The sequence below is a fragment of the Nelusetta ayraudi genome, unplaced genomic scaffold (assembly GCF_046127955.1).
Source record: "Nelusetta ayraudi isolate G7.1 ecotype Tasmania unplaced genomic scaffold, CSIRO-AGI_Nayr_v1 ptg000060l, whole genome shotgun sequence".
Classification (NCBI taxonomy): Eukaryota; Metazoa; Chordata; class Actinopteri; order Tetraodontiformes; family Monacanthidae; genus Nelusetta; species Nelusetta ayraudi.
In genome coordinates, this window is record NW_027466110.1 from 3,560,993 (window position 1) to 3,588,501 (window position 27,509).

General features: G+C 47.5%; 2 protein-coding genes across 6 annotated transcripts; both read right to left on the reverse strand.

The window, feature by feature from the left end:
- Positions 1-502: 502 nt before the first annotated feature.
- On the reverse strand, positions 503-22,880 carry cobll1b (cordon-bleu WH2 repeat protein-like 1b). Of its 5 annotated transcripts, XM_076039785.1 has the most exons (13): positions 22,568-22,879; positions 22,188-22,274; positions 8,665-8,853; positions 7,130-7,334; positions 6,815-7,040; positions 6,644-6,688; positions 6,473-6,567; positions 6,081-6,314; positions 5,871-6,000; positions 4,396-4,618; positions 4,205-4,287; positions 2,087-3,528; positions 503-1,271 (listed from the first exon to the last, which is right to left on the reverse strand). In XM_076039785.1, the coding sequence occupies exons 2-13, from the start codon at positions 22,253-22,255 to the stop codon at positions 1,158-1,160; spliced, it is 3,054 nt and encodes a 1,017-aa protein (XP_075895900.1). In that variant the 5' UTR covers positions 22,256-22,274; positions 22,568-22,879; the 3' UTR covers positions 503-1,157. The 5 variants fall into 5 exon arrangements, with proteins under 5 accessions (XP_075895900.1, XP_075895899.1, XP_075895902.1 ...); XM_076039784.1 differs by lacking the exon at positions 22,188-22,274 and having other exon boundaries at positions 22,568-22,880; XM_076039787.1 differs by lacking the exon at positions 8,665-8,853.
- Positions 22,881-23,082: 202 nt separating this feature from the next.
- Positions 23,083-27,348, reverse strand: slc38a11 (solute carrier family 38 member 11). The gene is made up of 12 exons (XM_076039789.1): positions 26,909-27,348; positions 26,621-26,738; positions 26,118-26,192; positions 25,883-26,017; positions 25,695-25,760; positions 25,463-25,569; positions 25,294-25,373; positions 25,091-25,161; positions 24,383-24,544; positions 24,178-24,290; positions 23,827-23,958; positions 23,083-23,739 (listed from the first exon to the last, which is right to left on the reverse strand). Exons 1-12 carry the CDS (start codon positions 26,918-26,920, stop codon positions 23,500-23,502), a joined length of 1,311 nt encoding a protein of 436 aa, XP_075895904.1. The 5' UTR covers positions 26,921-27,348; the 3' UTR covers positions 23,083-23,499.
- Between the last annotated feature and the right edge of the window lie 161 nt (positions 27,349-27,509).

Genomic DNA, 27,509 nt, shown 5'->3' on the forward strand with positions numbered 1-27,509 from the left:
CAAAGTGCTTAATTTTAGTAATTTTTGTGTAATTTAATTGTTATTTTATATGCATTTTTAGTAACTTCTCCGTGTCCACCTCATTTCTCTTAATTCTGCTGCTTTAGAAACAGAAGTAGGTCGTAAATATTTTTGCTGCCGTCAACTTCAGCAAGAAATTACAAATATAAGATAACTGTGTAGCTTAAAAATGACAAAGACGCGACACACTTTATTAGATACCCAGTATTAGCGCGGTGTCCCTCGTGCAGCTGGTGGTGAGCGTATGTTGTTGATATACAGCACAAACATCACCTCGCATGCTAGTAACACCAAGCTGGTTCCTTTATGAAACAAGCTAAATCCCACTGCAATGATTTCACCTGGATTACGACACGCATTCCCATCATCGCTGTTCAGTTCCTCCCTCTCATCCAGCTTTGTAACTTTTCTTTGTGATTTTTTTTCTCGTATCTATTCCTGAGGGGTCGTCTCTGCAGCACATCAAAGAAACGAGCCTCCGTGTGAAATGATAAAAGCTTTATTCATGACAACACTGCTCAACAAGAAAATACAGTTGTGCACATTAGTATTTTTTTTTTTTTTTGCATAAAACTTAATCAAAACTCTGTATATATATATATTTAAATACATATTCTGCTTAATTATCTCAGAAACATTAAAGTAGCACAGGTCAGACCTGGTCTGTCCTAAACATCCAGTTCCTTTTTTATTATTATTATTTATAATCCTGATAATATTACATCTGTGGCGGGGGGGAAAAAAATAGTACAATAATTTAAGGAATCGTTCTTCTTGTTCTCCAGTAACTGCGGTGCATTAAATGCAACACAAAACAATCCAGGACGCCTCGCAGCGCGCAGGTCTGCCTGCGTGGACTCTCAACGGCACATTGTAAAAAAAAAAGAAAGAAAAGCAAGTACAGTAATGTGAACGTGAATTATCAAAAATGGATCAATGTCTGTACACCGTCGCAGAGAGGTAACGTGAAGGACACTTGCAGCTCCCGCAGATTTTTTCTTGTAGAAAAGTCTTCTAGGACCAGGATCTTCTCCCAGGTCCTTTTATGTGGCTCTGCATTAGCGACACCTCGCCAGTTACATACAGTAGATGATGACGATGATGATGATGATGATGATGATGATGTTTTTGCCTGGCTACGGGCCGCTCTGTCCCTCTATTAGAACACCCGCTCCGCTCAGACACGGCCCTTCGCCCTTTTCCATCGAGGTGGAGCTTTCGGCCCCGCCCGTCTCCGCGCTTTCGCCGTCCTGTGGTGACAAAGACGAGTGAAGAGCAAGCAGCAGTGAGCGACACAGGACGGACGGTGGACTGCAGGGGTCGGCAGAGATCTGCCATACACTTTGTAACTGCACTCAAAGCTGTGTTTAAACTTCTTAACGTGGCGTTTTTGTCCAAAATGTGTCATACTTTTCTTAATGGTGGTTTATTTTTATTTTTAATTTTTTTTTTAGCCAGTTTTCATTTTTTGGCATCATTAATAATTGTGTCTGTGTTATTAATATTATTACTATGTAACAGCTGAGTTATATACCATCGGTATCATCCACTCACAATTTTTTTCCTGCTTTAAAAACCACCTCTCACTTTTTTCCCATTAATATTTATTGATGGTGCACGCTCCTGCATTTTTTTTTTCACTCCTTTTTTTTTGGGGCTGAATGAACAGAACTGCACAAGAGTTCAAGTACCTTAAGCATTTTTGCACACATTTGCTTTTAAAAGGAACTTTTAATATGTAGGAGGCAGCAGTTACGAGAGAACCCTGCGCCCCTCCTGGATGATTCTGGTCAGTGGTTCCGGCTCGACCGGTGTGAGGAATTCAGCTTTTTAAAACGTTCCTAATGCTCAGGAGCGGCAGAACGAACACTCGTCCTCTTCTACATTATTCCTCTGAGGGAGAAACCGAAAAGAAAAGTGCTTTGATGTGCAGGAGCTGAGTGCCCCTGCAACCAGATCGTGAATACATCAGAGTATGAGTTTAAGTACTGTGGGAGGGAGGGGAAAAAAAAAAAATCCTCTGAGTAATCTAATGAGTTTTAAGAGCCGCGGTGTCTGAACCCACCTTGAGCTTCTGTAATCCTTTCGGATCGGCGGCCGGCGGGTGACTGCTAATTGGGGAGAGCGGCGCCCGGACCGGTGAGCAGGACCCCGACTTTGGTTCATGGGATATGGACTGGCTCCTCTTCACGGCCGAGGACACGGCCTGGGCGAAGCGAGACGGGCTCGACGGCGTGAACGGCCTCGGCGTGGCGAAGCTCCTCAGCTTCTCCAAACTCAGGGCTGGGACGGGAGTCCTGGACGGCAGGCTGCTCTGCCTGGGGAACCGCAGCGGCGCCGGGTCGCTGCCGCCGCCCCCGCCGCCCACCTTGGGGTTCGTCTCAACGTTGCAGTCCGTTACAGGCGGAGCAGCAGCAGCAGCAGCAGCAGCAGGAGGAGAAGCAGGAGGAGGAGCAGGAGGAGGAGGGAGGGGCAACTCCTCCGACCCCACCTCCCTCTGGAGATGCTTCTCCGCCGCCGACGTTACGTAATACCCAGGAGGTTTTTTGTGCTGTGCCAAGCGGAAAGAGCCCGGCTTGGGTTTAGTTGCGGGTGGAATTTTTGCCGCCTTGACCTGGGCCGGCGAAGCCGCTGCCGCCGCTGCGGTCGGGGACTCGTTCCCGTTGGCGGCGCGCTGGGTGGGGGGGGCAGCAGCAGCAGTAGCAGCAGCACCAGCAGCAGCAGCAGCAGCAGCACTGGTCGGTACATCCTCCCCAGGTGCAGCCGAGACCACTTCACCCTTTCCCTCCGAGGCCGCCGCCTGCTCCCTCGGCGCAGCGCCGACCCCGGACAGGGGAGCAGTCAAAGCATCAAGCCCCGCCCCCTCCTGCTCCTCACCGGCGCCGGCGGGCCGCTCCAGTGTCAGTGCGACTTCAAAGTAGCGCAGCTTCTCCAGAGACTTCTGGGGCACGATGGTGTACGTGGTCATGCCCACCTTGGGGATGTAGTCCCTGGTCAGCTCATTGGACGGCTTCGGCTTCGGGTCCGAGTCGGTCGCATAAACGGACGGCGCCGCGGTCGGGACCTCAGCGCTCGGTGCCGCAGCCGAGACCGGAACGCTCGGCTCCCCGTCTTGGCAAGACGAGGTCTCTGAGGTTTGAGGAGGGATGTTGGCGAGGTCAGGAGAGCCGAGCTCCTCTGTTGAAGTGGCCATGTCTTTCTTTTCCGCAACGGTGAGGGCATCAGGCACCGTCAGCACCGCCTCTTCTGAGAGCGCAGGCGGTGGCGATGGCGGCGGCGGTGACGGCGGCGGTGGCGGGAGGACGTCTGTCTGCACCTGAGCGTCCTCGGCGTTGGCGTGCAACACGTCCGGTACCTCTGTGATCTTCACATCTGCAGTCCGGACATCGTCGGTTTCGGTCTCGACGGAGCAGCGCGTCTCAACTTCCTGCTCGCCGGCAGCCTCGGGGGCGGAGTCTTCGGACGGAGGCGACAGGCTTTCCGCGTCAGGTGGGGACGAGCCGCCGTCTGCAGAGAGAGACAAACGCACTTCAGCCTGACGCCGCAGCTGAATCGCTCAAACTGCAACTCTGAAGTCTCGCTCATCTATCCTGCAGTTCCTCCAGCAGACAGAGTTAGTAGACTGGCTTCAGATTTTCTTGGATTTCGTAACCAGATAGTAACACCCAAATCTGCTCCCTTTCAGAACCAGGAAGCAGCTGTCACTCGGTGCCAGGAAGACCGATACGAAGAGACTCCTCCATGCTTGAAGCAGTGCACGAGAGGCTAAAAGGAGAAGCAACTGCTCCAGAAGAAGGGGCTAATTTGAGTTGTATAGAACTGAGCTGCTGTTAAACAGGTTAACATGGACAAAATTGTCTCATTGAAAGAAGAAAAAACATCACTGGAGGATTTCTTTGACCCCTTAAACAACAATAGGAAGCCTAAAGCTGATCAAAATAGCAATAACAAATCTAATTGGTCCAACTAAATATGTTAAGCAGTTGGTTTATCCCGTTAGCTTCCAGGTCTTTCCAGCCTTTGTTACCACTTTCTATGGGCTTTCCTATCAGACGGGTATGTGAGAACAACTTAGGAAACGTTGTGTTCCAGGTTATAAAACACCACCAAGATATCAAGAAATACATGCACAATATATGTGCGCAGACAGACATAACCAGCAACGATACAGCGGTGAACTCACTCATTTCCGAATGTTCAGATGTGGCTTCAGTTGCACTGACGTCACTCACAGCTGCAGACCCGGTGGCTGGACTTTGCGTTTGACTGAAAAACAGCAACAACAAGGAAGCAGAGAGGTGAAGAGCATTAAAAATGGCTGTAAGAGAAAAAAAAAGCATCTCTGGCTCTGGAAGTCACGCTGGGGTTTCGTACTCGCCAGCCGAGGACAGGTCATGGGAATGATGTTCCCCGTTGGTCTCGGGGACGACTGCTGCTGCTGCTGCTGCTGCTGCTGCTGCCATGCTCTCTGGGGAAGGAAGCGAGACTTGAGTGGACGCGGCATCGCCGTCCTCCCCCTGGTCATCGCTGGCGGCCGCAGATTTGGCCGAGGCTGTGGTCTCCTCCTGCTCCATGATCTCCTCCAGTGTTTTGGCCTCTGCCAGACAACATGATGGTCAGTCAAAGGCATGACTGGCAGTAGCAAAAACAACTAAAAAAAATATATATGTATATTTTGTGATTGTCTGCTTTTGATTCCCTATTCTGCATTCAAGGAAGAGGACGATCCATTCTGATAAAGGTCTCCACTTTGATGTCTCCCACTTCTGCTTCCGCCACCCGGACTCCTTTATTGGACTTAAATTTAGCCCCAGGAGGAAGTGCACGGCAGGAGCAGGGAGCAAAAGGAATTTCAAGGCTACTTAAACAAAAGCTTGCAGCGTCTTCATTCTGCAGCCTCTGATCTCTGCTAACCACCATGCAGCAGGGGGTTGTTGTGGAAATGGCAGAGGAAGTTCAGAGTTTTCTGCGTTTGAAAAACCCGGGGACAAAGGGAGGACGGAAAGGCCGGCGTGTTTACACAGAGAATCAATAAAAAAAAAAAAATAAAGTCTGTGATTCAACTTAATTCCCCTCTATATTAAATTCTAAATAGGTTTCGTGGAAAATACGTGAGACAGAAAACTTTTTGCTGTGCAGTTTGGCTACAGTTATTATTGTGAGTGTCTAATCACAATATAATTAATTGCCAATAAATTACTTTTCATTTGGGCTGCTAAGTAACCACAAGATTAAATCAAGTGAAGTTATCTCATACAATTTTTTTTAACGCCTCAACAAAATCTGATTGTCAAGGAAAAGAAGGGACATTGAAACAAAAGACATTAAAAAATGCCACCAGAATTGCATTCATGAAAAGCACAAAATATACCTTTAAAAAAAGATCACTCATGGTTTATAATGTTATCAAAATCTTGTTAAACTAATCAGCCCTGACAACCTTCATGGTTTGTTATTGACTGACTGGGGAGAAACGCTTGTTTTTTTTTTTTGCTTTGTCCACAGGACGGGTGTCCACAGCGCAGGGACAATGTGACCAGGAGTCAACACAATCGCAGGAAAGTAAATCAAAGGGAGTTAATTATATTTCATCTTGGAAAATACCTGGAAATCCAGAAGCTCCGGCCGTTTGGAATGCAGCAGAAAAATTAGCTTTTCCTGCAAGGAGCTTGCGCTTACACATTGCTCGGCACTGCACGCCACTAAACACTAGGTGGGGCAAGAGTCAAAGTAATAAATTCAGGCTCAGGCTGCAGAATTTGATGACGGCTGTGGTTGAGCGTTGGCAGAGGGAGAGGAACGGCCTTTTACTGAGGTGAAGGAGGCACAGCTACGAACTCAATACCAACCTGGTGACTTCTCATCGACGGGGACGGCCTGCTGGAGCGCTGCGGAGGGGGAAGCGGGGGGCGGAGGAGCTTTGCGCTTGGTTCTCTTCAGCGACGACTCGGCTGAGGAGCCTCGACTCAAACCGGCCAGCTGTGAACCGTAACGACACTGTAGTTGCATTGTAGTTACACCGTAGTTACGCTCAACGCCCGTCTGTTCGCTTCTCTCACCTGTTCGCCGTCCAGGTGCGTGTTGGGCTCAGAGTTGATCCTCCGCCGAGGGCTGAGCTCCGCCGAGCGGCTCTGGGACACCAGGACCGGCGGCAGGGGCGCGCGCCTCTTCTTGGGGCCGTCGGCGAACGTTGCGGAGCCCAGGGCGGAGGAGCCGGAGCTGGGCAGGGCCATGCTGAGCGGTCGGGGACGGCTGACCAGCACGGGAGAAGCCGGCGCGCTGGCCGTGGCTGCCTTTTAAAAGAAGCAATCAGGCCAATCAGGACGCTGATAAGGCTACGCTTTCCAAACAACAAAAAAACGTGCACGTCGTCGACCAATGGCAAAGCAAAGTCAACAAAACCGCCCTCCGCCCCGGGTCACTGTTCATTCGCTCCACGCAGCGTCATTACCTGCTCAGATTTTTTCTTGCTTTTTCGAAACTTGCTGAAGAGGCCTTTGTTTTCCTCTTCCTTTTGGGTTTTATCTTTTCCCGGCACGACGTTTCCTGGGAAAAACACAAAAACACAGCGTTTGAAAAACCACCATCAAAGCCATAAAGGGAGGTTAGTTCGCCAAAATACCTGCATGGCTCGGCGAGACCGGACTGACGGGAGTGGAGGGTCGTCCTGCAGGGGAGCAGCAACAGTTAGCTTCAGTGCAAAAAGAGTTTCCCTCCAAGCCACGTACCTGCGTTTTCAACATTTCACCCCCCCCCCCCCCCACCCCCCCGCCACCACTTCTTTGATACGTACTGCCAGTGTCTCTTGCGTAAACCTCCCGTATTGCGTAATCGTTGAGCGAGCAGGACAAGTCCAGCGGGGCCAGTGAGTGGACGTCTTTCAACAGGACTGTGGACTCTGCGTCAAATTCACATTTCTCACAGATGGCCGCGAGGTGTTCGGCCAGCGGCACCCGAGGGTTCACCCGCAGTATCGTCTTCTGCGTCTTATTGTAGTTGATCACCATCCGGACGGTTGCCTACAGGGAAGATGTGAAAATGGGAATTTTGAGAAAATAAAATGCTGTGTGCGCTGGTTAACAACTGGATGTCGAGTTCTTGGACGTACCTCGGGCATCTGAGGGCCTGTCTTCTTGTTCTTCTCCTCTCCTTTAGCCTTCAGGATGATCTTCTCCGCCTCCAGAGTTCCAATGAGAGCGTTGGGCTTGAGCTTGGTGCTCTTCTTGTTGGCGGTCACCAGCTCCAGGGTGTGGCTTGAGGGGTTCAGGCGATACTTTGCACAGAGTGTCACTAGCAGGTCCATCAGGGGTTTGCTGCAGAGCACATTGATTAGAGGGGAGATTAGCGTGTCTGACTTTAGGTATTGATGGAATGCGACTAAGCCAGAGTGAAAAGACAAGAGATTGTATCATTTTATCGGGACAAAGGACGGTTTGTTCAACGATCTGATCCTTTGTAGGACGCTCACTGAAATACTTACATAAACAAGATCATGTTTCTTCATTGACATTTGAAAGGGTTTCAGTTTTAGGTTAAATCAGAGTCCAGTTACCAAGTCCAGTTCCTCTACACAATACAGCTAGGAAAAAGTCCTTAAATAAAAGTTGCATATTGTGAACTTTTAAGGCTGCAGCTATTCAAGTTTTGTTTAGTAGTTTTTAGCCTTCGTTTTGAATTTTTCGACTAAACCCCCAAAACAAATGATTACAACACACTGTATTGCTACAGTGAACATGGCCTTCAGCCCCAAAATGTTCTGACTTATTTGTTTAGATGTTTGTCATAATTGGCACGCCATCTAATGAGCGATGTGCACAGTGTTGCTCTGCAACCTCTGGTCAGACGGGGTCGCAATCACCGAGCTGAGCCAAACGTTATGTAATACCAAAAATAACCGCATAACAAAGCTCATTTACAGTAAACACCAGTGGCAGAGGTCATTCCCACGAATCCTTTTCTCCGGCGCCGACAGCTTCTGAAAACACAGTTTTAACACTTCATCCTCCAAAACACCAACTGAGGTATTAACTCCGCCGGGCAGGAAGTGAACGCAGGTTGTTGTTGTTGTTGTTTTTCCGCGGAGAAAAGCAGGTAAAGAATTCAGACAGGATTTGTCCCGGGGACTTTCTCAAGAGGCCAACGTGCAACGTGCGGGTAAAACATGTTTGTAAACAGTGCACATTGTGAGTGAGACAATCATATCTTGAGTAAACTGAAGCGCTGATGGGAGGCCCAGGCTGAGGGGGTGTGCGGACTGTTGGTGAAAGACAACGCGGACCTTTGCTCTGAGAAGCCAGGCTGAGGTCTTTTGCTGGCCCATGCTGATCCCATTAGGCGGTGCAACGCAGCAGCGGTGGCGAGCGGCGAGATCCGCACTCACGCTAGGCCACGGAGTCGCAGCCCGAGCTCCATGGATTTACTCCTCCTCATTTCTGCTGCGAGTGCAAAAAGGGAAAACCACACGTGGGGCTGCTCCGCCCTTCTGACTCAACCTGTTTGGAGCCGATCTCGCTCCGCGCGCTGGCGCAATTTCCACATTAGTCTTGTGATGTAATGTTTAATCCAATAAGAGAGCGTTAAACTCGGAAATATGCATCGCGATGAAGGACAACAGCCTGGCCGAAGGGGGTGTCGGGACTTTACCTTCCGTGTACGGAGGTGGTCTTCTCCTCGCCGCCGGGCAGAACCACCACCAGAGACAGCTCCTTATCGACGAGGTTCTCCTTCTGGTCCATGGTTAGAGGGGGGCTTCCTGGGAACCACTGGGACAAACCTGGAGAGTCCAGCTTCTTTATTCCCGGAGGGGATGGCGCTCTGCTTTTGGTGGACACCCTGTTGTTCGGACAGAGAGATCGTAGATTCCTCTTGAGTTTCTCTTTCAGCGACCTTTCACTTTTAGCACAGCCAGAGAAGTTACCCAAACCTCAACATTTCACCCATGTTAGCTCCTCACTGCTGTATCCATGGTGGCTCGTGTGGCATTTTCTAATCCACAGGACCCTTTTGGACTTTCATGGGATGAAAGAATTCCACCCTGTGCCAATACAATGGAAGTTCACAGGGGCCAAGTACACTAACATCAAATAGAAGAAAAAACAATTGCTATCCGGTCCAGTTTGCCTCTAAACAGCGACATTAACCCCACATTTTTTAGCCAAAATACCTTCTTGTAGAACTGCAAGCTTGGAGCTGCGTTCTTGTTAACCTTTGAGAGTACAACATTACTCCCAAAGGTCGTCCAAACAGTTTGATAGCAGCAAACAAGCAGCATGTGTTGTTTCTATTTCTTCATGTGTTTGTTTGCATTTATGTTTCAGTGCAAAGCCACTTTACGCTTCCTTAATATTGGCACTGGATTGAAGTCTTTTGTGTGCATCAGAAAACATCTCCATCAGCATTAGCGGTAACTAGCAAACAGGCGAGACGCTGGTTCTGAGTGAACTATCTTTCTGAGAGTGAGGACTGAAGTCTTCAGCTGAATTTACTGCTCCAGTCTTTTAAAAAAAAAAATAATCAGAGTGAGAAATCAAAGTTGCGGCGGCGCAGCGTGAGAGGGACCTTTTCTTCCTTCCTTCGGCACCGAGTCTGTTACATGAAAGAGCACAAGGCTACTTTACAAACAAGTCACAAGACAACCCAGCGGACAGATTTACTCATTGAGCCCGAAGAAACCTCTCGGAATTGACAGACATGTGAGAGAGACTGAAAAAAAAAGAAGTTGTAGGTTCAGAGACCGCAGGGTCTGCAGCTGCGGAGTCGGTTTAATGGCGTGAGCGGGCGCTGTTTGAACAAAATACATTGAGGAAAAAATTAAATAGAAAAAAAAAAGGCCTTTTGGAGTCTCACACTGTTCTCTTTCATGTGGAGGCAACACCTCCTGCGTTAGTGGACACCCCCTCACCCCACCGCACCCCTACCCAGCCACCCACCTCCCCCCGGTGGGCACGGATTGTTTTTCAGTGTGGTCACGGCAAACACGGCGCTGTTTTAAAGTGTGTTTTTGGAGTGTTTGCCTAAGCTCCAAAAAAAAAAAAAAAAAAACTGTGTCAACACAGTTTGGGAGCGAGCGAGAGAGAGAGAGAGAGAGAGAGAGAGAGAGAGAGAGAGAGAGAGAGTAGGGAACAGGCGGTGGTCATGTGACAGTCGCACATTGGCCGGGCCGGCACGCAAACAAAGTAAACGTCTTCGCCGTGCATTTTTTGCCGTCAGCGAGCCGTCGGTCGGACGACTCTTTAAAATCCGTGACGCGGCCTTGTTTCGGATAATGACACCGTTCCCATGATGCACCAGGGAGCCGGCGATAAAACCCTGCTGTCTGTAAACTGCACAATTAACTAAAACAAACAGCGGATCGCGTCAAGCAGGCAGAAGTTCTCACCACTGGCGTTTTTTTTCTTTGTGCCAAGCTGCTTAAATGGGGGCCACGGACTTCAGAAAAAGGAACGAAACCCTGAAGAGACATTCAAGCGTCACATCAGTCAGTCAGCGTGCGATGGGGGGGGGGGGAGAAAAAAACGCGACTGCAGAGTCAATGCCTTGAATTATAGCCTGTAAGGTCTCGCGTGGGGGGCGCTGCTTATTTGAACAGAGGAATCCAAGAAATGCGAGGTCACTGGCTCCACGGAGGCACGTCCAGCTCCACGAGTATTAGTCTCGCTATGGGAGCGTCTGTCCTGGAACGCTGCGACCGAGGGGCCGACGTGAGACCCACACACTGGGCACACGCTCAGGATGAGTGGGCCACGGCCATTATTCATTCCACCGTAGAGGCGAGAGGAAAATCCACTTTGTGAGACGGAGCGATTGCGCGGAGGGTGTTTGGATCACGTCTACGACTGCACGCAGGAGTTTCGCCTTTACCTTTATTACAGGCGTCCTCATGCGACCTCAACTTCCCTCTGCGGGGAGGTTGAAAGGAGCATTATTTTTAATTTGCTCATCCAATGAGTCCAATTTCGCACACGCAGCATTTTCTCAATCCTCTGGATTTAAGCCACATATCCGTCTCATAAGGTGACTGAACTGGTTCAGTTAGGCTAGGTGCTAGAACACCGTAGTGTTTGACAGAGAGTCTTGCCAAAGCAAGTAGCAGTAAAAACAAAACAATGTCGTCCATTTAAAAAAAAAAATAATATATATATATATATATATATATATATACATATATATATTATTTTTTTTTTAACGTTAAAATGCTGTCCAGCCGCAACAAAAGTGCTACTATTGCGCTAGCCATGCTAATCTCTTTAGTCATCATTTACAAGTCATTACAGCTTCTTCCTCCAGGGACTTCTTCTGTGATGTTTTACCAATAGCTTGCTACGGTCGCTTGTCATGCCACATCCGTTTTGATTCAGGGAATCCGATGAAAATTTAGGACCCGTTTGGCAACATTTTCCACTGGGAGGTTGTCGAGGTGGACGAGCCAGTCGGCCGACGGCAGGCCAAAGACCAGCGGAGGCAGGCAGGCTATAATTTGAGAAACTGCGATGAAAGCAAAGGGACAAAGGTAACACTTGTCAGGTGTCGAGAGGAAGACAAAAGGCCTCTCACAAAAACAATTCTGGACAAAACGGGGCGTTGTCTTGTCGAGGCTTGTGGAGCTTTTACAGGCAGTGGTTCTCTTCCACTGAGTCATCGAGGCCCGGGAGATGCAGGAAACAACAATAATGATGATAATGATGATAATAACTGGCTTCACACTTTGATGTCATGGAATAAAATGTCACAGCATAAAGAGTACGCCGACATCATCACTACACCGCACTGTCTGGTTAGATTTGTTCACGATTAAATTCAAGATGTCCTTAAGTTGTTTGTGTGAATTTACAACTTCTACAACAACAACCTGAACAATGCAGCAGCTGTGCAGGTTTCAACATGAACTGAAGGGTGACATTCAATTTTTTAACTCCACATGCTTTCACTCCCAGTAGAGCAGAAGCATTATGTCTACTTTCCATTCTGGTCACACGTGAACTCTGCATCAGCTCCAGACGGAAGATGTAAGACTTTCAACACCAGCATTTCGGAACGGGGAGATTTTTCTTTTTTTTTCGGACCAGACCCAAACCTCTGCTGTCCACTGTGTTACTCATAACTCAACATCGACACCGTCTGTCTGCCGTCTCGCCATATTGTTTCAGTTCACAATGCTTCATATCAACACAGACGGTATATTTGTGTGTGTCTGTGTGTGCGCGCGTGCTTGTGTAAATGTTTTCAAGCACTGGGTCACATCGGTCGAGCCATAACTTTACACTTTGTTGCGTAACGTGCATGTCTGCCATACACCGTAGACACTTTGATGGGATTTTTTTTCTTCTTTCACATCTGAAGACCATTTGTCAGCAAGTCACGGCCACTTTATAAAGTGCACCATGCCAGGACTGGAGCGCTTGAACGTCAGAATGTCGTGCAGCAACACGCTGCAAACGTTCCCCTCCCCTGTTGTAACGTTCTGATAAACCTGTCGCCATTGTGGCGGCCGCCCTGAACCGCAACTGGCACACAGGCAAACCCCACTGGCAGATATCAAGATTTCTGACTGGAGGTTTTCAAGATGAATCTGCGAGATTTGGAGTAATTTAGCGGCCTTCCAAGGCTTTACATACTCTGGAAATCAGGATAAGGCTTCCCTACATACACACTGAACAAAAAAGTGAAAGTGATTTGAGCCGAATACATTTCATTTTATGTATCATAGATGCATGAAACTGTATGCGATTTTGAAATGTGGTGAAGAGACTTTATGGATAAAACACTTCAGCGTGGAAGTGAAGAACACTTGGATTCCACAGCGATGGCGACCTCCCAACAAATATGACATAAACGCTATGAATTCCCTGCATTCCCTGCACATTATGTCAACAGACGAGCTCAAACAGACAGTCGCACTGTCGGCTCCACTGGATACAGAGTCCTGATTCACAGCTCAGCCTATTATTAAGCAATGACATGATAATTTTTCGACACTGTGCCATCGACTTTTGTGTTCCCACGGGCTGGTGATAACTAAGCCTCACTATGATAAAAACACACCGGAACGCAACACATGAGACATGTGACATGCGACTGGAAATGCCGCCGGCTGAAGGCACGAACAAATAAATTGAGACGGAAAAATTATGCAACCGGCGCGCCTCGTTTTCCAGGGTCGGAAGGGTTTATACAGCTGTGTCATGAGTGATCTTATCAAGACACCTCCAGCAGGTGACAGACGAGGACACGCGCAGACCAGGCCTGCGTGTGTGTGTGTGTGTGTGTGTGTGTGTGTGTGTGTGCTGTCAGAGGCCCAGGATGTGATGCTGAACGAGAGCAGACGTGTTGAAGCTTGACTCTGCTGATCCGCAGGGTTTCCCCCTCCGAGGTCTGACAGGCCGGGCAAACAGCGGAGGACACGCTCGGCCGACCAGGCCAAACTAACAGGCGTGTTGTCTTCAGTCATGTGATCTCCCTGACAAACACTTGCGAGGCTGGATACATGAAAAAACAAAAGACGACAGCCGTTCTATTGGATCGCAGTTTAATTATGATCGGCGAATAATCGGTGACCTGTAGGAAAAGCTAAAAGTAAAATGGGGGGATGGAACAATATCCAGATGCTGCAGCACATGTGGAGAAAATGCCTCAAATACTTTTGTCCTGATGTGTAAAAACGAGGGACAAGGATCAGAGGTTAGACGGAGAGCGACAGGTGTACAGAGGCAGAGCGAAGACAGAAGAGAAACTCTGCAATCAATAAATTTGCTCCTGGAAAGAAAGAAAGAAAAGATTCCCAGCATTCCGCTGCGCGTTGTTCCAGCTGGCAAGGCTCTCAGCAGAACCGATTCCGGTCACATCAGTGTATAGTTTTTATTCCCCCACCCACCCTCAGCCATTCACTTTAAAAGCCCTCCCTTGCAAATCCAAAATCAAAGAACGACCCAGCAGCTCCGGTGAAAAAACCAGCACTGCAGCGGAGTGGAAGTCCTACTTTGCTCCACAATTACGAGGAGGCGCAGGATTAGCAAACATGCCCACTGTGGTATTTCAGCAGCTGCTGTGCAGCAGCAGCGAGGCCTCTGGACAAGTTGGGAGTTTATTCACAGTAAGAAGAAAAAATAAAAGTGTTGGGGGATTGGAGGAGGGGGGCCAAGAGGGCCTCGTGCTGCACGACTCACACTTTTTTGAGAAAACAAGCCGGTTAATTCAAGCAAACACAAAGGCCAGAGCCTCCGAAAAAGAAAAAAGCAGAGAGCGTTTGTGGAGCAGAGCGGCCAAAAAGCTTCACAGGCTGTAACATGCCACGGTGCTGCAAGTGCAACACACCCTCCGCTTCAAGTCAAAACACAGAGAGCGCTGACGTAACAAGGAGGAAATTCAAACATTTCAAGTTTTCTTTTCCAGGACGAGGGTCAGCTGAACGTTGACAAGGCAGACGGTCGGAGGGCAGGTGTGACGGACCTGCTTTTCCTCTTTTTTAATTCTCCTTTTCTTACCTCTGTGCCGAAGGTTAACGTCGGCTCAGTGTCTTTCCATTCCGCAGCGGGTCTGCCCCGAGCCCCCCAAAAAAAATCCAATCAGCTCAGCTCCTGCCGGCCCACCTTCACGTCAAGCCCGAGACCTGACATCAGCCAGGGAAGCGCTCGGACACTGGCCACTAACTCCTGCCTTCAGCTGCTGGCTGGGTCAGCTGGAGCTGCAGACGCTGTGTGGAGGTAGCGCTCCCTCCGCCGGCACCAGCTGAAAGGTAAGCGGCTTCGCCTCCCTGCGCAGGCACGAACGTGTGGGCGGAGCTACTCCGCACACACTCCAGCATGTGCTCAGGGCACTCGGGGCTACGGCGGAGGCTGGCCACAAGGTGTTTTAATCAATAGGGGAAGCCATTATTTAAAGCGTCCTGTTGACGCGATTATCATGACAAAAAGACGAAACCCAGTCTCCTCTGTGGAGCCGTCAGGGAACCATTAAGGCCGTCCCCACTAATTCAATCAGGAACTTCTGCCAGTTTCTGTGTTCAGCGCTGAACAGCCGGGCTGCTTCTTAAAAAACCACACCTTAACGTCGCTGACTCACTTCACAGTCACGCTAGAGGGCTTGACGGTTAAGCACGAGGATAATGACTGTCACCAATGGCCACAAGCCCACAAAGAGCCCAAAACTACGTCCGGTTATAATGAGGGGCTTCACACTTTTTATTCTTTTATTCAGAAGGCAGATTCTCAAGTCATATGTGCCTCTCGTCAATGAACATCCCACAAATGAGAAAAAAAATGGATCACATCTTGTACTTGCTCCACCTCTCAGGAAATGTTTGCCTGCTGGAGACATTCATCTTTGGAAATCAGCCCTTTGTGACATCAGTGACAGACGTCACAGGTTCATGGCATGAAAACCTTTAGGTCCCTTAAAATGCCTCAGTTCTTAGCAGGGAACTAAAGGGCACTTTTTTTTGCGGGAGGTTACAAACAGAGGGGTGACTGTGTGTTTTACTGGGGATCCATAGGTTTCTTTTTAAATCAAAAAATTACGCTGGATTTCCACTTGAGTCCTGGATGAAAATCTATCAATGGGCATCACATCGGACCTTGAGGGAAACCTGCTTTATTACGGCAAAACTGTGAGTCAAAGGTGTCGAAAGAGGTTTTCAGCATCTCTGTTGGATGACAGGGGCTGCAGCTATTGTTATTTCTGATCCCCTCATTGTCCACACAGTCAACACTCAACAATTAATCATGCCTGAAAGCACTGCGATGTGATGAGGGATGACAAGTCATTTTTTTTAGGCTCCTTTATATTCAGCCAACAGTTTCCTAGCTTTTCTAAACCGCATGCCCTTCTGGTCGACCGCTGCTTTTACTGATTTTTCCTCAAAGTGTGTGATGCAATGTGAAAACTTGGCCAAGCAAGCACACACACCGCCTGGTACCGAGATGATAAATCTGATCTTCCCATTATGGAGTAAGTCCACATTGTCTGTCTCTTATCAGCATCCTCACACTTTCTCTTACATAAGAGTTGTTTAAAATAAAAAAGGAAAAACCATCAAACACCATAATTTCTTTGTTCTGGGGGGGTGGGGGGGACATATGATGCAGGCCCTGCGGGGCTGGTGCTGAGGGAGTTGAGGAGCTGCACAGAAGGGAGGAAGAGGGGAGAGGGAGGTGAGGAGGAGGAGGTGGGGGTGTCCCTGAGGAAAGACAAAACACAGGACCAGAGCCACAGCTGGTAATTTGGTGAGAGGTCACTCACAGTAAACACAAGCCTTTTAAAGGGGTCTGGAAAGGCCATTACTTCATAAGCAGTGTGGGATGGAAAGAGATTAGGGAGAAAAAGAGCGCGGGGACCCTATGAGAACTTCCCCACTTCCTATGTGTTTTGTTTATGATGGCAGGAAAAACACAAACTTTTTCCCACAGAGTGCCCCAGCACAGGGAGACCCCCCCCCCCCCCCCCCCCCCCCCGCCCGGTCTCAGGCAGAGCCCTCAGCCCTCACTGTAAAAAAAATTTAGAGGCCCCATATTTCACCCGCTGTTAGATCTTTTTTTTTTTTTTACCCCGTCCTGGACTCCTGTGGAGCAGCTTTGCACGATTGATTCCCCCCCCCCCCCCAAAAAAAAAGTCCTATTGATCTCCAGGAAACGCCACATTTAGCCCTCTCTTTACAGGCTCCTGTAAAAATGCCCTGTTTCAGCTTCTTGCTAAACCTGATGCTTTGTTGGACCCCCCGCATATTTGGAAGGTAACAAAATCAAGGCAGCTGTGGGGTGGTTGAAGAGGGCGGAGCCATCGGCTAGCTGGGGATGTTCAAATGACCAACCTGGAGGAGGTGCCAGATGCGCTTAGTGATGTCACAAAGGACGGATTACAAAAACGTTGCGCTTGTGGATACACTTTCCGGAGTGTGGGGCAAGGTAAATAAGTTAGGGATGGATTTTCTCATCGCTGGGGGCCTCACTGCCGGGACAAAGACATGAATTACTATTCAAAACTGTCGACTGGTGAATTTTGCAGAACATGGAGCCTAAAAAGAGCAGATCTTGTCACAAAATCATCTTTCCCCTGTACTATCGCCCTCAATTTTCCTCTGAGTTATTACCTCTCACAGTCTGAACTAATAACACTACGAAGCAAGAGAGAGCCGGCAGGTCTGCGAGCCGGTCAGGTAACGAGATTACAGAATGCAATATACAAAGACTTAAAACAGCAGCAGTCACTCCACACTGGGGCCCGGAGCTCTGCTACGCTCCATTATGTTGGTCTTATCTGGGAGCAGTGAGAACATTTTCTCACAACAGTCGTCATAAAAGTAAACTGGAGGTTCTGCAAAAAAAGCTGCATTTTGTTTTAGTCTTGTTTCTTTCATGCGCAATTGCACGTATTGTTTATAAACCTAATAAACCTGTCACAAAACATAAACTCAGACTTGGAAATGTGGGTTTGTGGGTATTTACTTCAAGATATGCACCACAGTCCCACAGGGCTTCACGGAGGTCATCGCTCAAGCAGCAAAGCGAAGAAAAAAAAACATTGTGACTCATAACTTTTATTTTGCATAAGTCAAACACGCCATCGCACTGTGTCCGGTTGCGTGAAACAATGCAGCATTATTCCCCAGCGAGGCATCTTTCAAGAGGTGCTCTGACACTCCTCCTTCACTGATCACATGACCCGGGTTTTCTCTATTGACACGGCGACTGGAGCCTTGAAATGAGCTCTTTCCCCGACTCGTTTTGTCCTAAGTTGGGCAAACACAACATTCCCTCTTACACAACCGAGACCTCAGAAAGAAAAAAGGCTTATTTGCACGTTTATGTTGCTAAGATTACTAAACCTTTCTAAATCTGCCGTAATCTTTCCAAATCAGGAGGAGGTTGCACAACATTATCGCAACTTCTGACCATGACCCACTATAACTTGTTGAATTGTGCGACCTAGGAACTTCAGCTGATGTTTAATAACACGATGGCACTGGGACACAGAGTAGCTGGCGTTTGTCCGTTTGTGCAACATTTTGGAATGACACTTCAAGTGTTGGGGACACTTAATCTTTCATATAAAAAAAAAAATGGAGCAGCGTTATGAACGAGAGCAGTGAAAGTAAAAGTAGTAGTGTGATCAAGAATTATCTTCAGGCATTCAATGTCGTGCCTGGCCTCAATGTCACATATCTTCAGATATGTGACATATCTGAAGAGATATGTCACATCCTTGTTCATCCTTGAAGGCTAGGTGATCAATTAGCAAACATTCTGCAAAAAGTAACATTTGCCCTGTGTTTGCAACCCTCTCCAAAATGCTGTATTTTCTCTTCCTAATGACACTTTTGTGTTGCTGTATTGTTTTCCATAAAAAAAAAAAAGTGAGTGCAAAGTAGGAACCTCAGATAATTTGAAGTGTTGTCACAAACCAGGGAAAGGTATTAGGAAGGAACTGTAAATGCCACTAAAAAGGCTGATTTCCAACACAAAGAAAAACACAAATTGTTGTTGAAACTTTTTTTTCCCAATTTTCATCATGTGGGGCCTCTAATTGGCTGGTTCGCTGGTTGATTAATTGATAGAAGCTTTGTTTTGAGTACCTACAGCGAAGCAGACTGGCCGTTTTTTCAACACATATCGCCGCAAAAACAGAGCGACACTGATAACGGAGGTCAAGCAAATCGGGGCAATTTGTTCCTTTGTCACACGGGATCTTTGTATATCATCGGAGATAAGCAGACGTTCCTGTTGGGGGCAAAACAAAGCGTTCATTCACGGCGGGTCTCCCTGAGTGTTAGAGTTGCGCGGGTGAGTGGGAGGCATCCGACCGCGCTGGCCTGGAAGGGAGAACCACAGACACAAAGAGGAGAGGGGCCGGGCAGCTGAACTGTGTAGCCAAAGATCAGGCGGCAGCAGAGCGACGACTGTGACCAAACGGGCCGCCGTGCACAACGTCAACAGCGCAGTTAAAAATGATGCGTTCAGTCAAAGGAAGAAAAAGGAGATGATGAATATGACTTCCATAATTGACCATAAGTGCTCAAAGTGAAGTGCTCTTCCTTGCATTTGTGGTCAGCCCTTTGTATTCGGCCTGTTTGCAGAGACGAGCCATTACTCCCTGCCGCCTGGATCTTGGCCACTTTGTCTGTTTCGGTTCCGCGAGGCAGAAAGCGTCAATTAGGTGGACGCAGAATTCAAAAGGACGCGGCCCGTCGCTGGCGGCGCGAAGCTGGCCGGGGCCTTCCTGCCGATTCCTTCTCCCGCCTTGTTGTACCTCGGGGGCGGAGGGACTTTGAATGACATCCTTGTTGTGTTGTCGTGTTTTGGGATTTTTCCGCCCGAGCGCCGAGGATCCGAGTGGGCTTTTCCGTGGGGGCCGCGCGCTTCATACCGAATGATACACTTAGCGGCGCAAACAAAGCCTCGCTGTCTCGGAAGATCGCGGCAGCGCTAAAACGCTGAGCCCCTGCGGTGTCGCGTCTGCCTCCGCTGTCAACAAGCAGTGAGCCCAGAAGATAACAAGATTTGCACTGTATATATACACCACCGGCCGGGCCTCACGTGTCCGAGCTCTGCCAGCCGCTCACGCCGTGATTCTTTGCGGTCTGCGGCCTCATGTGAGCAGCTGTGCCCTTGGATTGCCTCGCATGTGGAGGAACAGCTGTGGGGATTCACAATACCTTAACTAATTCCACATTCTGCCCCTCGGGGGGGGAAGCCAGCCATGTGAGATCATGGCTCTGAGGTGTGTCCAATCCACGGGATCGGTTCCAAGCGAGGCGCTGAGGGATTGCGTAAGTACGAAATTCGAAATTCCTCCTGGAGAATTACAGTTGAGGAATGCCGCAAAAACAAACATGAGTTTCGTTAAGTTAAGACTGCGGCCACCAATTAAGAAGGACGACATTTATCGGGGAGTATTCCCGAGGTTTCTTTACAGGATTGGGGGGGGGTGCATATGAAGCACTCAAGAGTCGATTGAGTGTGCTTTAAAGGCCCAGTGTGTGACATCCAAAAGAATCTATTGGCACGGAATGAAATTACAAAAAAAAAATAGATAAAGTTACTAAAAAGTAATTGTGGGCATATTGTGCGGTCGCATATCTACAGTAGCCCCAGAATGTGGATCTAATCAGGGTCTGATGACTCTACCCGCTTCAAATGAAAGAGACATGAAATTAGGAGGGGACGTCAGAATGCAGAGATCAACACTGACATCAACTGCAAATAAGCTCTCTCGCCCATAAATGTCACTAAATCTGACGCACTGCGCCACAATAAAAAGAAAGTCTTTCCGTTCGGTGTAGCAGGAAAGCAGCAAATCATCAGGACGTTAATGCTTTACGTTCTGACGACTGCGGTGAGCGTCCATATGTTGCGTGCTGCGTGCTCTGACGTGCCGCGGGTGCCAAAGAGCTGAAGCTGCCAGAACCTCTGGGTCAACATATGGACAACAAATGCACGGGATTTTTCTTCAAGTGTATCTGAAGTGAATGTGGAGGCAAAACAAGTTTATTGGCCCCAAACATAAAGGGCGGCGGAGACTTCCTCAGCCCCCACCCTTCAGCCGTTTATGGAGGAGTGCGGTTCACTTTTCCAAATAAGAGTCAAACCACAGGAGAGATTTAGATAGTCTGCTACTCTCAATGGACGGAGAGCATGGCTGCTGGCTAGCGTTACACAACAATCTCTGAAGTACGAGTGCCTGTCACACCAAGAGAGTATTTCTCTCTGTGGAGGCAGCACATGATGCGCCTGAGAGCTATTTTGTGCAAGTCAGAAATTGCAGCAGCAGCAGCAGCAGCAGCAGCAGCAGCAGCAGCAGCAGCAGGGCAGGGCTGGAAAATTTGCACAGCGCTCATGGAATACTGGAGTGGAAACCATAATGTGTTCAAATTCTCCCTCTCACCTCTAATTTAAATCGGCAGGAGAGAGTTGAGTAGTGACTCTGAAAAAATAAAAAATATCTTTAGAAAAAGGTCTGGAAACTCACTCCCCCTTTTTTCATTTAATGAGTTCAACCGCTGGAATGAAAGCGACTGACATCATCTCCACGTCCCAAAACTTATGGGAAGTTCCATCGTGTCATCTGCTCGCAGCGCATCGCACAGTAACTCACTCTGACGTCTAGACACGAAGAATCAGGGTTTTTTTTTGTTCATGCTATCACTTTCAAGCTGGATGAACCTCTTTTTTTCCCCAAGCGCAGGAGGAACGCCGGTCAGGCTCGTCACAAAGACGGCGACCGGAATGTTTTGCCTGCTAAATACTTCCCATGACCCCTACATATGGTCAAGGCAATTTCTCAGTACAACTTGGGAGAGGGCAGGAAATGAGGAGGGGTTCAAAGGTTGAGACGTCTGCAACAACTGCGACTTTGCTCAGATGCTCTGGGTGGAAAAAGAATGCCACTCGTGTACGCATGCAGTTTCACAAAGGTGGCATTATGCTCATAAACAGAGGGCTGCCTGCTACCAATTCCCCTTAGTTTACAGAGTTAAAGGTCCCAGCACCAGTATACAAAATCCGCTTTACCAATATCTTTCAACTGTGTTATGTGTCATGAGCTTGTCAATAAACTGTAAAGACTGGGGGGGGGGGGGGGGGGGGGTAAGGGCGATCTTGACAAACCCCCATCCCATTCCCATAACTCCACCACCTCCATAACTAACATCAATAACCGTGAACCGGACTGCGTTGCTGCACTGTACACTATCCACCGTCTATTGCAGACTGAACCCCCCTCCATTTACATTTACGAGTATGGACTATTTGCTATTTGCACGCAACTAGACAGTTAATATTTCATATGCACTAGCACTATTGCACGTTGGTGAGTTTTTTTCTTTCTTTCACTTATTTATGATTATTGTTATCAGTACTGATGCCAGTGGTGATGGGGATGCTCCAAACAATGACAATATATAACTTGAACTTGAACTTGAACTTCTCCGCTGCGGTCCAGGGTGAAAAAAAAAAGGTGCTGTGAAACGGGTGATTGTGAGGAAAAATAAATCCGCCGTTTCCGTTATTCAACTAGTTATTTTCCCCCCTGCACCAGCAGCATCCACATTTGTTTAGTTTTTGGTCGAGAGGCTAAAAGGCCACACATGGCCCGCGGCTTTTCTCCATCATTGACAAATAAAATACACAAGCACTGACAGCCAAGCCAGCCAGCCAAGCCAGAGTGACAGTTGCACATACCTCAGGCCAGAGCTCCGTGGATGGGGCAGGACTCCGGGATCGTCCATCAACAGGTCCATTGGCTTCATTCACACCGAAGCCCTCAGGCTGCTCGGACACACACACACACACACACACAAACACACACAAACAGACAGAGCAGCGGCATCATCTTCAGGGCACGTCGACGCCTCACCTGTCTTGTCTAATATCATTACGACGCCGTAATAAGGGCCAATCCCGCACGAGCTCCCCCCCCCCCCCAATTGGGACACACAAAAAAGAGGGGGGGAGAGACAGAGAGAGAGAGAGAGAGAGAGAGAGAGAGAGAGAGAGAGAGAGAGAGAGAGAGAGAGAGAGAGGGAGAAAACAACAACGAATCAAATCATCGGAGCTTTTACCATGAATGTAGCTGATCGGCGCTGCAGCTGTCAACTTCCATCAGGCTTTCACGCGGTGTAATCACTCGCTGAGCGTCGCGAGGGGACCCTGTTTGGATAAACGGTCCATAATTCCGCATCGAATTTCCGCGTTCCAAACCATCCCAGTGTGCCCGAAAAACGGGCGCTGCCGAGGCTCGGGTTCCGTCAAGCCGCGTCTGGAGTGATCAAGTGCCGCAGACCTCAGCTCGGTCAACTTCCCTCTGCTTCGTCCCACAGCAGCCCGAGCCGAGCCGAGCCGTGTATCGCAGCATTGTGCCGCTCGCTCGTTAGAAAGTGGGGCGTCTCTCTCTCTCTCTCTCTCTCTCTCTCTCTCTCTCTCTCCCCCTCACTCTCTGATCCGCTTCACCTCCAAGATCCTCGATCGGGAGTCGTTCGGGATAAACACTGTTTTTACATCCTGGTCCGGATAAGATACGACGACGATTAATAAGAGAATAATAAGTTGAAGAGAAAAAAAAAAAAAAGTTCTGACGTTTTTTTTTTGGAGGGGTACACTGTTGTTTCGTTGCGCCGTTGTTTTGAACGTCGTTTCAATAGAAGATTTATTTGTTTGCAGTGACACCGTGTGGCTGCACATGGAAATGTATGCCTTACAGGTCATTAGTCGTTTACTTCGTACGTATACAGATACATTGTTTATAAATGTATGATCGTTTTTATTAAGTTATTAGTAGAAATATTCTTCAAAAGCCCCATTAGCACAAGTCAACATTAAATTGGGACATAGGACGTTTAAAAATTCTATTCAGCCAAAATTCTAACAAAATTGTACAAAAACATTGATAATATATAAATAAGACTCTTATAGCACGAGGTAAATAATATAATGCATGCAAATAATGTTGTGCGTTTTTTTTTTTTTTTTTTACTGCACTTGGTGAACATTCACTTCATGCCGGGGGTGTAGTGACGGAGATGTTTGCATCTGCACAGTAGAACATCTCCACCCCGTGTGAACAGTCCTGAGGGTAGAGGCCCGTCATGATCAAACCCGTGATCATGACAAAGAAGCCAATCAGCACCAAGACGGAAGCGACCAGGTTTTCACCCTGAAACCATCGGCCGGGGGAGAGTTTGAGGAAGCACGCCGATGGAATGATGAAGATCAGAGGCGTGGCACTCAGGGCGCCCTGGGAAATAGAGCAGATCAGCGTTAGTCTAAAACCTATTATTCAAAGCAATTTAAATCCACCTTAGATGATGTTTGTTTGTCTCACATTCAGCTCTAAAACGACTCCCAGACAGTCGAAGACCAAAGACATTGCTGTGCAAGCTGTCACTATGGCTGAGGTCATGCCCATGTGTTCCACTTTTGAGAGATTCCTTGAAAAGAAGACGTTGGCCACCACCTAACAAGACAAAGACCCGAAAATGAATCAGTCCCCCCGGAGACATATTTGCTTATTCTGCCAGCATCACAACTTCTTTCTTCAACCTTCTGGAAAAGGTGAAATCCAGCTCTTTCATTTTGTCACAAGGCTTTTTAAAATTTTCCTAAAATGCCACTTTCCTTAATTTTATGTGCACCGTTAAATCCGTAGGCTGGTGCGTGAGTAAGTGTCACTTACCTCTCGTGTGACAAAACATTCCAAGGGAAATGTGGTTATTATGCTGACGCCAAAACAGAAGCGGCCGAATGTTGCCAGGTTGTCGTCCTTGCAGTAGTTCTCAAATATGTCACCTGCAAAAGTCGGCACATGGAAAGAGGGTGAAGGGGTTTGGAACGCAGAAAAACTAAGAAGCACGTCGTCCACTATGTCCTTCGCCCTTTACCCTGAGTGTAGCCAGTGAAGGTGGTGTAGCCGGAGACGGCGAACACAGCGCCGATTATTAGCGCCGAGCCCACTGAGATGTGGGTGATCTGAGACCATTTTGCCAGCGTTGGCTGTTCCAGGGAGCCGTAGATCAGAAAACTGTTGTGGTGGCATATAAAGGCTGAAAGACACAAAAAATGCAATGAAAAGTTAAAACACAATGAAAAACTAATTAAACAACTGACACGATAAAAAAAAACCCACACTGTGTTTCGCCAGAGCCTGGAACTTTACCCCCCAGGCAGTCATCTTTGTGGCAGTGGTAACAATTATAATCAATCATCACTTGAATTATGGCCATAATTTGCACCAAAGTGTGTGTCTGTGGGAAAAAAGGCGAGATTTCTACCATCGTGGTGCATTCATAGGTAGGTCCTTCTAAAAATGTGATGCAGACCAGCCACATAGTACCAAAATAAAATTTTCCGAAAATGACATAATGTGACATATTTTATATTTAAAGGAATCTTCTAGCAGTAGACTAATTTAAATTGAATGAATAAATAAACTTAAACTTGGTGCAAAGCTCCTTGACACAGGTTAAAACAACAACATTTTTTGTGAATGACAATTGCTGTCAATAAATGTTATCAATACATATCAATCACGTTACATCTAATAGGAGTATTGTACCATTGACCGATCAACACGTCAGAGATAAACTCACCGAAAGACATGATGGCAGCAGCCTGAACTGCATTTGGCTTGACAAATGCCCACGCGTTTTCTGTTGGGTGACTGTAGATTGAAACAAACATTAGATCGCCGAGAACAAAGTTCAACACAGTCAGAATTTTGTGAAAGCCTTCCGAAGCCTTCGAGGCGGAAAAAAAAAAGTTTATTGGGAATTTGCAGAATGTTCATCCATACATTTGGGGGCCAAGCGTCGCCGCTCTGATGATCACAACGATGAGAATGAAGAACGTCAGCACCATGGACAGGAAGGACACCTGGTGACACACGGGGATGTTTTTCAGCAGGCACGACTCTGCAGCCGCCTGCCAGACGACAAATGCAGCTGCACCACAGTTGACCTCACCTTCCCGAGCCTCTCGATGTTTCGATAAAGAGACAGCGGCAGCGTGAACACGACCGTTGTCAACAAGATCACAAAGTGGCGCTCCGCGAGGATGTGACCGGGGCCGACTGCAGCACAGGGCAAAACATGGAAACCGGAAATGTTTCTGGGTTTGTTTGTTTTTTCAAGTGATGTATTCATTGTCTATATCTTTTGAAGTGAGTCTGAGATACTTGAACTATTTTCTGCAAACCTCCTGGTATCCTCTGGAACACTTTGGTCAGTGTGTCGCCAGCTGTGATGTTGTAGCTAATCATAGCTGGGGGGAGGAAAAAAGATTAATTAAAAACAAACCTTTCCTACGCTGTTACCAATAAAATCCTTAATGAATAATTAACATCCAAAACAAACAAATCATTTTGTTTGCTTGAAACCACTCACCAATAAAAGGGTAAAGGAACTGCAGAATAGATAAAACCAGGAAACCTGGGATGCCAAACGTGCTCTGCACCAGTGACTGGTAGCTGTTCGTCCCTGACAGGTTCCCTCCTTTGATCAGCAAAATTATTGAGTAGTCTGCCGTGATGTGAGAACAAGGGCGTCACCGGTGACCAACGTGAACTTTTTACATATGCAAAAGCAATTGTGTTTTTTTTTCTCTCTCCAGCGCACCCACCAGTGATAAAAGCAACGACTACCAACAGCAGAAGGCCGAAGGGAAGCCCTGCCTGGCTCAGTGCATAAGGTAAACCTGCGGAGGAGAATGCAGTCAATCCATGCGCATGGTGGAGTTTTAATGTCACTGCAAATATCAAGTCAAGTGTGTGAGTACTAGACCAGACTGCATTAATGTCACATGGTTGTGTTGAAAAAAATCTCACCCCCAAGTCAAACTCACTTCCCTCCTTGGGGTCTGAGAAGTGTGAGAGTGAACACTTTTCTGCTGTGCAAAATGACCCAATTTGTGGCTAGAAAGGGTTAAATTAGGGGGGGTGGGGGAGCAACAGGCGCTGGTCATATGATGTGGAGGGTTTACCGCTGAAAGCTCTGCTTGTTGCACCAAAATAGGAAAATCCGTGCGATTACAAAAAAAAAGAAAAAAAAAGACTAACCCACAACCCACTGTTAATAATCTAATACCTGGGTTTAGTCACGCAATGACCAAGCGGAGATACTCACCTATTATTCCCGATCCGATGATGGAGTTGATAAAATTAAACGACGCAGATATCTCCGAACCGATCTTCACCCCAGTTTTCGGTGCGGCAATTAATGCGGTCCCTTCTTCATTGCTTGGCTGGGCCAGTTCACAAACAAACAGTAATTTAACAGTACAGTAACAGTACAATTTAAAACAAATTGTACTGTTTACAATTGACAATTTAAAACAAAAATTACATGTCGTAATAATAATAATAATAATAATAATAATAATAATAATAATAATAATAATCGATCGCACTTTACCTGCCGTAACATTTTGAGCCCCTGCTTGCTTCTTTCTTCTTCTTGTTGCTGTTCTTGTTTTACCGCCTCATCGCTGCCGTATGACTGGATGAAAGTTTGAGTTCGGGGGTGTTTAGCCACCAGCAGACCGCAAACACCACCATAGCGTCCCAGGACTCCACATGGGAGTTCAGTTCGGGCTTTCCGAAGCTCCACCCCTCCTCCATCCACTGCTCGGTGTTTACTTCTTGTCAGGAACTTTGCGTCGCTGAACTCTGTGACGTTTTACTGTACTACCCCATCAGGCGCAACTCACGGGTGATTGTGCGCAAGTTAAGCTGGTTGATTGTTGTTGTTTTCCTATAAATTGAGAGCTCGCAGAGACTGTGACACGGTGAAGGTTTCGATTTCTTGATTTCGAACCTGCATTGAAAAATAAGTCATTGAATTAATTTGGATTTGGATTTGGATTTTATTTTATTTTATTTTATTTTTGTCATAATATTCGCACACACCATACAACATACATAACAATATACAACACAGTAGGTAAAACACAACAAAAAACACTTCCAACAAAAGAAAAACAACCTAACTACACTTGAGCAAAAAAAAAAAAAAA

Coding starts and splice junctions, on each gene's coding strand:
- cobll1b (XM_076039784.1), bottom strand. CDS start 22,686: ATGCGGAATTATGGACCGTTTATCCAAACAGGGTCCCCTCGCGACGCT. Junction 6,689..6,814: donor TTACGCAAGAGACACTGGCA/GTACGTATCAAA, acceptor GCTCCCCTGCAG/GACGACCCTCCACTCCCGTC. Junction 6,001..6,080: donor CGCACCTGGACGGCGAACAG/GTGAGAGAAGCG, acceptor TACGGTTCACAG/CTGGCCGGTTTGAGTCGAGG.
- slc38a11 (XM_076039789.1), bottom strand. Junction 25,761..25,882: donor GTTCCTTTACCCTTTTATTG/GTGAGTGGTTTC, acceptor TCCTCCCCCCAG/CTATGATTAGCTACAACATC. Junction 23,740..23,826: donor GAGTCGTTTTAGAGCTGAAT/GTGAGACAAACA, acceptor TCTATTTCCCAG/GGCGCCCTGAGTGCCACGCC.